Raw genomic sequence first — 12,113 nt, forward strand, 5'->3', positions numbered from 1 at the left:
ATATTGGCTATAAATATCAGCTTATTTTGACTGTAAATATCATCCTACATTGGCTGTTAATACCGGCCTATATTGGCTGTAAATATCGGCCTATATTGGCTGTAAATATCAGCCTATATTGTCTGTAAATATCAGCCTATTTTGGCTGTAAATATCTGCCTGTATAGGCTGTAAATATCAGCCTATATTGTCTGTAAATATCAGCCTATTTTGACTGTAAATATCAGCCTATATTGGCTATAAATATAGGCCTGCATTATCTGTATATATCAGCCAATATTGTCTGTAAATATCAGCCTATTTTGACTGTAAATATCAGCCTATATTGGCTATAAATATTGGCCTATGTTTTCTGTAAATATCAGCCTATTTTGACTGTTAATATCAGTTTTTTTTTTACATTTAAATATCAGCCTATATTGTCTATAAATTTTGGCCTATATTGTCTGTAAATATCGGCCTATATGGGCTGTAAATATCAGCCTGTATTGGCTGTAAACATCGGCCTATATTGGCTTTAAATATCAACTTATACGTCTGTAAATATTGGCCTATACTGTCTGTAAATATCAGCTTATAGCGGCTGTAAATATTAGCCTATATTGTCTGTAAACATCGGCCTATTTTGGCAGTAAATATCTGCCTCTATAGGCTGTAAATATCAGCCTTTATTGTCTGTAAATATCAGCCTATTTTGACTGTAAATATCAGCCTATATTGGCTATAAATATAGGCCTGTATTATCTGTATATATCAGCCTATATTGTCTGTAAATATCAGCCTATTTTGACTGTAAATATCAGCCTATATTGGCTATAAATATCAGCTTATTTTGACTGTAAATATCATCCTACATTGGCTGTTAATACCGGCCTATATTGGCTGTAAATATCAGCCTATATTGTCTGTAAATATCAGCCTATTTTGGCTGTAAATATCTGCCTGTATAGGCTGTAAATATCAGCCTATATTGTCTGTAAATATCAGCCTATTTTGACTGTAAATATCAGCCTATATTGGCTATAAATATAGGCCTGTATTATCTGTATATATCAGCCTATATTGTCTGTAAATATCAGCCTATTTTGACTGTAAATATCAGCCTATATTGGCTATAAATATTGGCCTATGTTTTCTGTAAATATCAGCCTATTTTGACTGTTAATATCAGTTTTTTTTTTACATTTAAATATCAGCCTATATTGTCTATAAATTTTGGCCTATATTGTCTGTAAATATCGGCCTATATGGGCTATAAATATCGGCCTGTATTGGCATTAAATATCGGCCTCTACTGGCTGGAAAAATTGACCTATATTGGTTGTAAATGAACACCTTTTTGGCTGTAAATATCAATCTGCTTTGGCTATAACTATCTGCCTATATTGGCTGTAAAACATTGGCCTCTGATGGCTTTAAATATCACCATATACTGGCTATAGATAACAGTCTTCATTGTTGTAAATATTTGCCATTATTGGCTGAAAATGTTTGCCTTTAATGACTGAAAATATTGCCTAAACTGGCTGTAAATTACAATCTGTATTGGCTGTTAATATCAGCCTGTATTGGCTGTAAGTATCTGCTGTATCTATAGATAAGGTTTTGGCTTTTGAAGCAGGACAAACAGAGCTATATTAGCTAAAGTCTTTTACTCTGTTCAGCCTCATTCCTTGTGGAAGTGTGTCTGAACCTCTTTTGTATACGTATTGATATGTATATTGGCTAAGATGACATTGAAAAATTCATTAAATCAGTCTTGATTTCTTGAAGTTGTGAGCTTGGGAAAATATTTGTTGACTTGAAGTGAGGGCTGTCACAAAAAGACATTTTAGCTTTGATACGTTTGTATTAAAATCAGATACTGATGGATCTTTTGATGCCACAGCGACATATATACAATCTCTAGGCACTCTGTGCTTGGTCTTTTGTTTTTAATGACACACTTTATGAAAAAACGCAAGCTCCGGCTCCCTTATACATTATATGAATAAGAAAAACTTTGAAAAACACTTAAAAATACTTTTAAAGCCAGCTAACTAGTAACAACATATACACAATGGGATTTTGAGGGCAGCAACAATTTCTGTCCTCCTTTTTTATATTTCTCCACTCAGTCAGGGATGCATATTTTTGCTGTTCACAATTCCACCAGTTGCTCTTCTCTTTCCACAATCTATAGGAAAACTTTGATTCATGCCCCCTGTCATGTTGGCTTGCTTTGTTGCCATTTCTTGGTGGCTGGCTGTTTACATAAGTCACATCATTTAACTACACAGTATTTCACAAGATGAGTCTAAAGACCTGTGATAATAAACTTTTGATTTTATCATTAGCCAAGATGGGAAATGGAGTGCCTAAATACTCTGATTAAGTGTAGCGACCACCTTACATCAATTGCTGAGACAACAACAGGAGCATGCTTCAACTATAGCTAAACACTCAGACTTCTGACATTTGTCTGGCTGTAAAATCACCTGAAATGTCACCATTGTGAGGCTCAACTTATCATTTCTGCCTTAGAGCAAACTTAAGAAGCAACTGATATGCATGGCTATTTGCAAAGAGTGTATATTTTAGATTTTAGATCCCAAAGGAAATTAATTTTAAAATTCAAAAACCCTGTAATTCAGTCACAATTTCCCCTGAAGTAGCTGTAACAACTCAACATTGAATCATGACAAACTAGAATGTGTCTGTTAAACATTTCTTCAGCTGATAAATTTAAAATGTTGTGTTGCCCTTATGTATTGATTTTATCATTACTCCATCCTCTAGCTTGAATTAAAAATGTCCATGTTACACACTTTGTTAGTGCTATTTTCCCTGGAGACTTTGCCCCCACCAGGAGCTAACCAGTTCCCCTGGCTTTGCCTTGAATGCCGTCACCAGTTGCACTTTTGTGTCCCTCCTTTTCTCCAGCTCACTAAACCAGTCTCATTAATAAGGCCCGTATTATCTGTCCTCACTACAGCCCAGTCCATGAAATGAATGGTCAGGGTCTTCATTGCTCTCTGCTGTCTGACTAGAAGAGCTCATAATGGCTTCATTAAGGCAGAAGTTTCATTTGGTTGACAATGGGTTAATGGCCCATGTGCAGTCTGTTGGCAGGGAGGAATAGGCCGCGGGAGGGGAGAGGTTTTTGATGAGCGTTTTCATTCGGAGGTCAGCCAGGGTCATCCGAGTGTCAGCCACAAGTGAACAAATGTGTAATTGATGTTGGGACAGCCCTGGTGTCCCCCCCGGGAAGCACCCTCAGCCTTTTTCGTTCAGATGGGCATTGTGGAGGGAGGGGTGAGGAGCGGCTATATGCCCCCCACCCTGGTTCACTCCCTCCTCTCATCACAGAGGACAACACAGAGTCAAGAATGAAAAGGCTAAAAGAGACAAACGATATCCCAGAAGGAGGATACGCTTCAATTTTGGCCCTTTTCTCCTGCCACCGATGTTTCATTTCTCCCTGCTGGTGTAATTGCTCTCTCCACACGTCGGGAAGCTGGCATCTGATGCCGAGGAGGGGGAGGTGTGCAGGAGATGTCTCCTTTTGTTTCCTGATTTGCATGGATGTTAGAACAGAATGGTAGATAAGTGCTGAGACACATGCCAGAGCCTTCATAAGGTAGCACCATCACACAACTTAAGTCTAGAGAGACAGGGAAGATCCCAGCACTGAAGAGATGTAAGCATCAGTTTGTGTGATAACATGTCATTGACAACTATTGCATCACTGGTGCCAAATATTGATATTTAAATTAATAAATATGGCACTCTAAACCGATTCCAGGGAGGTTTGACTCTTAACTCGGCCATTTGTGAGTCTTTAAAGTAGCTGATTATGACAGGTTAACGTGAACTAAAGTTAAGCTGATGGAGGTCGACGGCAGCAGGATCATTTCAGACAGGACCAGAAAGAAGTTAAAGGGTCATCAGTGTATCAGTTGCTACTGAATCACTCTATTCAGAAATCATTATTATGGGTTTTGTATTGGATCTTATCAGATCTTATTTTATTGCAAGGTGCTCTACAATTCCCTCATCTGTAACCATATACTTCACAAAATAGGGGCTAAGACTTCTGTGTCTACCCTTTTAACCAATAATACATTTTTAGGTGCCGATCAAAAACGTCTCGGCAAAAATGACAAGCTTTCAGATTTTTATGACTGATCTAAATCTAAATCCGGTCTGATATTACCATCAGTACTTAGAAAACTGAGCACAGTGCATGCAGAGTCTGTGAGCCTCCTGCATTTATGTTCAGGCTGCAGGGGATGCTGCTGCCATCACAGATACACCATCATGACTCTGCAGGCAGACGCTTAAGTAAGGAAGTGTATTCCTGCTATCAGCAGCGCCTCGTCCCAGTTCGCATTAACATGTAGTCTGTTAAATGCACATTGTTTATGTTAAAGCTTTCACTACTCTTCATTGTGGTTGAGCTCAACACGGTAAGCTTATTTAAACAGGAGTGGCGGGTTAGGGTTAGACAGCTAATTTTCAATGTTAAAAATACCTGAAGTTTCAGTAACACAACAAGCTGCAAGATTATTTGTTAAATGTGTCACTTCCACTGTTTTCTCTCCTCTTTCCCTCTTCCTTGAAAAGTATTACAATATAAGTTGCTGCCAGTGCAAAATAAAACTCCTAATAGTTCTGTAACCTCCTCAAAGCTGCAGTGTTGCCTTTCCAGTCTCCCTCTTGTAAAAACATGAACTATATCTAAATATTGTGTGGTCAAATATGACAAGAATTTGAAAATCCTGCTTTCTGTCTTTCTATAGTGGGCTTTACTATCAGATTGTTCTCTGACTTGTATATCATATGTACTAATGTTTTGTAAAGACCTGTTATCGGCCACATGCTAACAATCAGTTATTTTATGATGTAGATCTGAACCATTGACCTAGATTGATTTGTAAATGCACAGGATAAAAGCATCATCCTAAACATTTACAACTTCTAAGCATGAGTATTTAATCCAAGTCTTGGAAGTTGATCACAAAAAGGAGCGAACAAAGAAGAATTTAAGGATTTATCTTGGCCTTGTATTGTGCTTTTCTTTTGTTTTGATTTTGAGTGGACAGTTCTGAGGTGAAACAGTTTACTCAGAATAAAATCAGCTGAACATCCAGAGCTGAATATTAAATGTTTCCTTTTCTTTTCTGTTTTTTCAGGTGGAGAAACCATCAAGAACATCAAAGAGCAGTCTCGTGCCCATGTGGAGCTCCAGAGAAACCCACCGCCCAACACCGACCCCAACGTGCGCATTTTCTCCATCCGAGGCACCCCTCAGCAGTTGGAGAAGGCCCGCCAGCTGATCGATGAGAGAATTGGGGTAGGTGGTCCACTCAAAACTCTATTGTCCGGCCTGATATTCATGAGCGCACATGTCAATGCAGAGAGCGGCCGGGGTGCGGCTGGTGGCTGTGGTCCTGGTGGCCAGCAGGATGTCACCAGAGGTTAAACATGAAGAATCCATCAAATGGACTTAATGGAGTGCATCAGCGGCCGGCCCTGACCTTTGACCATGCCTGTTGGCTTCCTTTAAACACGAGTGTGGTCTCTTACTCGCCTCCTCTTCCCTTTCTCTGCTCTAGGGCCCCGGGATGGGGGGCAACAGTAGCTTCGGTATGAACCTCTACAACCAAGGACCAACCACTCCTCCTCAACAGTAAGATTCCTCCTCTCTGCACGACACACGTCACATTTTTATGTAGTTTTTATGTTTGACTGGTCTAGTGTGAGCTGTTAAAGACTAATACAGAATCCCCAGTAAGAAAAATATCATCCACTGAATTATTTTCACAATTGTTTATTTTGAATCAGCGGGCCTCAGACGTTCATGACAGGAGGAGGAGGAGGAGGATGGGGCACGACTTTTCAAATATGGCAGCCTCAAGGCCAGCAGGACCACAGTGAGTAAACGCACAAAGAGAAAATGCTGAAACAAGCAAAATATGTCTGGACATTTCAAAAGTTTCAGTGTTTGAGATTTGTTGAGCTTTATAAGCAGAGTGCCAGGATGTTGAAATTAAGGCCAGACATTCATTTTGTTTATTCTGATGTCATCTCTTTGTGTCTCACCACCCAACTAGATATTGGTTAAAATCCCTAAAATTCTATATAACTGAAAAAGTTTTAGTCATGCCATTTTCCATCGAGGGCACCTTTGGGTTCATGCTGTGCTGCTGAAAGCACAGCCATCCGAGTTTTATTCGCTTTTGATGCAAAAATCTTCTGCAGCTTGCATGCTTGTGCTTCCTTTCCTGCGGCTAACCGCCTCCTTCCTGCACCCGACAGATTTAAAATTTGCCGTCGATGGGAATCATTTGGAAACAGATGAGTGCAGAAGGTGAAAAGGGTAAGGGTAAAAAGAGAGCTCACTGTCAGTAACTCTGGTGTGTTATTTGTGTCTGCTTTCAGGTCACAATGGATCCCAGACGGGCCAGATGGACTGGGAGCAGTATTATAAAAAGCTAGGCAAGTGTCAATCAGAGACTGCCGATCTTCTCAGCCCCCTCTTTAGTTCATAATCCACCGTTTAATTCTCCTTTTCTTATGTGAAGCAAAGATAATGAGCATTCATTTTACTTGTAACTTTCCTTAAACACTGGTCATTGGAACTGAGAGAGGAGGAAAACTGAAACCTTCTTATAACAGGCTGTTTATCTGTTTGTGTGCAGGGCAGCAAAACCAGGCCCAGAGCACTGCTCCTGAATACAACAAAGCTTGGGGTGAGCTCTCATGTGACTTGCTTTTTTTATGAGCACAACATCAACTGAAGAAGCACAAATGTATCTTAATGTTTCCTCTAAACTGATGTTTGTTTTCCTCTTTTCAGGCCAGACTGCTGGTCCTGGATCTCAGCAGACCTCTAATCCAGACTACAGCGCCTGGGTTGATTTCTACAGCCGACAGCCGATGGCTTACTTTAACCAGGGCGCACAGCAGACACAAGCCCCAGGCCTTCAGGTGAGAAGCGCATCTTAGAGCAATCTAGTCTGTTCTGGTAGACTTTGAGTTGGGTTTTTTGTTATTGCTACAGAAAAAGAAGAGCAGTTTGAGTGAAATCAGTAAATCTGTAACCATTAATACAAATAAATTCACTGTAAATGGGACAAAATGGCCTACCGCTAGGTAGTGCCCCATGTACAGAGGCTATAGTTGTCTAAGTAGGAGGCTTGGCTTTAAGTCCTGTCTGCGGCTCCTCCTCTCTCTTTCTACTTTTCAGTTGTCCTATCACAAGGGTTAAGAAAAGTGTCCACTAAAATGCTAATGCGATAGACGGTTGAATCAGCATGGAATAATTTTGGGGTTTTCTGGGTTTTTGAAACCCAGAAGACGAGTCGTTCAGAACCATCAGGTTTTAAATACATACTTTATTCATAGCGAAGTTTTTTTTTTCCCAGTTTATTTAGTGTAGCTCATTAAGTAAGCTTTGATACACACATATTTCCCACTATTAGTCCACAAGGACAATGATACAATCTTAGTAACTTTAAAAATGGCTTATGCTGTTCATATTCTGTATGTTAAAGTTGAATCTCTGTCTGGATTTTTGCTTTGTTGTACTATTAATTTGGAAAAGAAATGTACACCCTTCAGAGTTTGTACAATTGGGATCATTTCTGTGCATAATCAAGTCTGACCCTCTCTAGTTTACCAAGCTAGGGTGGATAATAAGAATATACAGAGGGATTTTAACTAGAGAATCGGTGAGAAATCTTTGATTTGCTATCTAAACAACTTAGTAGGATTAAGATAGTAGATATAGTGGACTGATACTTGGCAGCTGTTAATTATACTTTTGATTTTATGACACAATAGGCACTATTTCATTGATTTTTAATAAAATGAATGACAAAAAAAAACTGCAAGATCTTTCCAAAAAGAACAGTGTTAAATTTGCACACACTGGCAACAATAAAATTACTGTTTCTGTAATCATTGACAGTATCGTAAAAACTAAATAAAAAAAATGCAAATCTTAAGATTTTCTGACATAAAGCACAAAAGTTATTGCAACTATTTTACCCCTTGAAACAGAACTACAAGGGGTAGTTGGGAAATCTTCTCCTACCTAATGGGATGACCTTCATGGTCCTAATGCACCATCAGTAGTCGTTGACAGCATTTATGTTAACAGAATAAACAACATTCCCAGACATTTCAGCCATGAGAGCTTTGATGCTTTTTCAAGATAGGACCATAATGCATTGAGACTTCATATTAAGATATTAGATGAATGTTGTGAATTTGAAATCTTATCTATGAAAAGACTTACATTTGTACCCTTCTTTTGATATTTGCTCTGCCATGTTGCCGATGATTCTCAGGGCATTTTTGGGGAGATTTCCCACAACACTTTTAGACTGTTACTCTAGAAAATCTCCAATTAAAGGAACATGTACCTCTAGCACTCCCCCCTTATGCTCCATTCCAACAAGAATCGGGACACCCTACACTTAGATGTGAACATGCTAAGCATAAGGGTAGCGCTACCCCCACCCCTATGTTTAGCGCTTAGGGTTAAGGGGTGTACTGGATCTGAGCCGATGTTAGGTTTTAAGAACTTATACACATTTATTTTTGTTGCCATGATGTTGAAACAGTTATCAGCATGACTGAATTTTTATTTGAACCGTCACAAAGTTTAATATCTGGTATTTTGATAGCCTTTTTGTAATTTTGTCCCAGAACAAGGGTAAAAACCTTCACACCTAAACAGCTTTTTGCTCAGGTGTGGCTCCTTTGTGGGCAGCAGCCTTCAGTCTGACATCCCTCACTCTGTGCATGTTCATAGTATCTGTTAATATGTGGATGTATTTCAGCCTCGTGTAACACGTTCAGTAACAGTAAACACTGAATTTCTCCTTGAAGGATTGACTAAGCTTAATTTAGTCTCTTAGGTTTTCAGACACAGTAGAGCTTTATTGCTGTAGTTTTAAGTGTGTTAACTTCATTGTTAACTCTGTTTTTCATGGATTTGTTGATTAAAAATAAAGATTTTTTCCTTGTAAACTCTTACCAACCATGATGTTTTAACTGTAACACACCAGGAGGATGAGCTGTGTGAAAACCATGTAAAATGCAGTTAACAGGCTGATTTTCTTCCCCAGGATCATTAGAGAAGACGCCCAGGTGAAAGACTTGAATCTCTGAGGATGAAAACAACCCTTTTTTAACCGAGAGGGGAGTTCTAGATTTGCAACGCCTTGAAGACTTTTTTTCTTAGTGAGAAACACTAGCTGTAGAATGACTTCTATGATAAAGTAATATTTCTAAAATCAGGAACATTTCTTTGTTACTAAATGCTTGTGTACACTGTTATTTTGAATAGACAGTATCTGGGATCCCTTTTTGGACTTGAGAGAGCTGTTTTTTTTTTTTTGTTTTTGCTATATTTTCCTGTCGTTGACTCAGATTGTACCGCCAAAATGAACCCAAAAGTTGTAACATTTCAAACGGCAATATGATCTATTTTTTCTAGTTTTGTTGAGATGAAACATGGTTTTTGTGCTTAGCAGTCTTGAATAGCATTTTGTCATTTGTCATGATGTTTAAAGAGTGTGTTAAAAATGTTTTCCTTTTACATAATTCAGTGAAATGAAACTGTGATGTTTTGTTACAGGAAATGTATTTTTGTTACAAAGCTTAAAAACGTAAAGATAAATGTCCGCCAGTGGCAATAGTTCTAATTTAATTCCTGTTGTGCATTGTATGCTGTTTTTCATTGTCTTTTTATTGTACTCTGGTTTCAAAACAAAAGGTGCAATATCTTCTTTCACTTTGAAACAAAGATGGCTTCTCTAATATTTTGACAGATTTTTAACTTGTAGTTTTAAGATGTTATTTTGTTTTCAAATGAAAATGTCATAGATAATTTATTACAATTATCTGATATGATAGGATTGAGGGGGATGTTGCAAATAGCTTTGTTGCCTTTGCTACCTTGTAAAACTATGTATATATGCTCACATATTTGACTGTTAATTTAAAATATATATGTTTCATATATATATACTTATATAAAAATTATTTTTTTCCTGTTATCAGTGTTCAGGAAAATGGTCCCTCTTTTTTCTGTTCTGTTTTCATACTGAAAATGTTCAAAGATTGTGAATGTGTGATTTTTGAAATTGGATGTTGCATCTTGTTATGAAGAAAAAAAAACGAAGTGGTAGATTTTTGTGTATGTTCTGCACCTCAGCTATTCAAGACTGCTAAGCCTCTGTACTTCTACCTGTGTAATGATTAATGTAGTATTTTTATGTTTTAAGTATTATGATCAAAAACGGTCTTATTTGGTACCTCCCAGTTCACTAACAGCCCGCTGAGCCCGGGGCGAGGACTCAGCGGGCCGTTGGACTCAGTCCAATGCTAATAACTTTTTAATTAATTTTTTATTTCTTTGTGTGATCTAATATAAATGCTATAAATGATGCATCATTATGGAAAAATGATTATGGTATTAATGTCATTTCTTAATGAAAAGGGATATAATTTGAAAATGTCTAATTCTGGTGTTTGTTTTTTTCCTTCTGTGTACAGTTAACCATGTATTAAAAACATCCAGACTACCTTTATGTGTTCTCCTTAAGCTGATTTTCTGTTCCAAACATGTGGATGTGTGTTCCTGTCAGAGCTGTGTAAATGCTAACAGGTGACACGTGGAGTCCAAATGTAGGCTGACTGTATGTTTTCATGTTTTATAAGCAGAACATCTATTTTCTATAGACTGCTGACACTTCTCAAATCCAAATAAATTTTCCGCAAGCCGCTCTTGTGGTTCATGTTAGCTGCAGCAGTTTTCCACTGATACACTGTGAACATGAATGTACGTTTGTTCCCACACAGCTGCCAGTATAAGAGAGAAATAATTTCTTGAAAAATGTACATTTAATGTCTTAACGTTTTCTGTACGCCCTTGGTCAGAAGTGTCAAAAACGACCCACTTTCACTTCTTTCCTAAAGTACAGCAAATTTTTTAACCTTAAATTTATTTTGCATGAAGAAAACAAACTTTGTCAGTATCAGGGTTTTCTCTCTGCACCTTGCAGAAAGACTAATGGACTTCACAAGCATTTTCATCACTAAAATCAGCTCTATTATTGGCCTTTTTGCAAAAATGGCTGCAATATGATTTTTTTTTTTTTTTTGTTTATGCATGAGATACTGGTATAGTCCAAAAAGTTGTAGAATTTAGCACTGAATTCATTTTTTTTTTTTTTTGTTTATTAAAGGGAGCAGTCAAGCTTTTTGGGGGGAATGTAGTGCTAAGTCTTTTTTTACTAACTGTTCAATGAGGAATTCAACCCCTAGCAGAATTGCTTCCCCCTTTATTTTGTGCACTAGATAAGAATTAAATCGTCAAAATAAGGAATAAAATCAAGATAAAGTTGGGTCATTTTTGACACTGTCCACGCAGGGTTAGGCATTTTCTTTCTGCAAAGAATTCTGGTTTTTGGTTTTCATCGTGATAGCTCTTAATCGCTGCTACATTCTGTTGAAAATTGTTTAATCTGAATTTGTCCGTCATTTCTTTTATTCTGGTAGAGATGTTAATTCTGGCTTTTTTGTGATGTAAGAGAAGAAATAAACGTTGACGTTATGCATCTTAAGAACTTGTCCCAAATGACACTCTCATTTTGAGACCTTACCTTGTGGAGAAATTTGTCTTACCTAAAGTCCCTGTAATACAAAGAAAAACTTTGTTAGGTTTGTTGTATGACAGGCCAGTGTGTTATGAATCACCGGGCCAGATTTGAGTCATGAAAAACATCACTAAGTTTATAAAGTTGAGCTTCAAAACCATGTAAAGTGAGGCAGCAAAATCTGCTGGATCTGCAGGATGGTGTGGGTGTGTCTGTTCATTGAGGTGAAGCCACGCCCACTCAAGAGAAATACAATCCTCTCAATTAAAAAAAAAAAGCCTCTGCTGCTTGGCTCTGTGCCAGAGCAGAGAGACAGAAGTTCGGGATTACATTTACTGTTTTCTGGCACAAATCTGTTGTGATGCTTTTAATGACCTGTAGTCCATCGTGGCTGATAGATGTGGGAAATTTACCTCACAATGAACAAAAACCCAGCATTTAACTGGCTGTTAACTTTCA

The 12,113-nt window shown here is 37.9% G+C and overlaps 1 protein-coding gene across 2 annotated transcripts in view; it reads left to right on the top strand.

Moving 5' to 3' along the window:
- Positions 1–10,586, top strand: part of fubp3 (far upstream element (FUSE) binding protein 3) — a 46,407-nt gene extending 35,821 nt beyond the window's left edge. For both annotated transcript variants that reach the window (XM_041810990.1, XM_041810991.1), the window contains exons 13-19: positions 5,175–5,335; positions 5,598–5,671; positions 5,827–5,915; positions 6,424–6,480; positions 6,684–6,734; positions 6,842–6,972; positions 9,120–10,586. In XM_041810990.1, the coding sequence (XP_041666924.1) occupies positions 5,175–5,335; positions 5,598–5,671; positions 5,827–5,915; positions 6,424–6,480; positions 6,684–6,734; positions 6,842–6,972; positions 9,120–9,128 (572 nt within the window). In that variant the 3' untranslated portion in view covers positions 9,129–10,586. The remainder of the gene's footprint in view (positions 1–5,174; positions 5,336–5,597; positions 5,672–5,826; positions 5,916–6,423; positions 6,481–6,683; positions 6,735–6,841; positions 6,973–9,119) is intronic.
- Positions 10,587–12,113: the final 1,527 nt, after the last annotated feature.

This window comes from Cheilinus undulatus, linkage group 17 (assembly GCF_018320785.1).
Source record: "Cheilinus undulatus linkage group 17, ASM1832078v1, whole genome shotgun sequence".
NCBI classification, from domain to species: domain Eukaryota; kingdom Metazoa; phylum Chordata; class Actinopteri; order Labriformes; family Labridae; genus Cheilinus; species Cheilinus undulatus.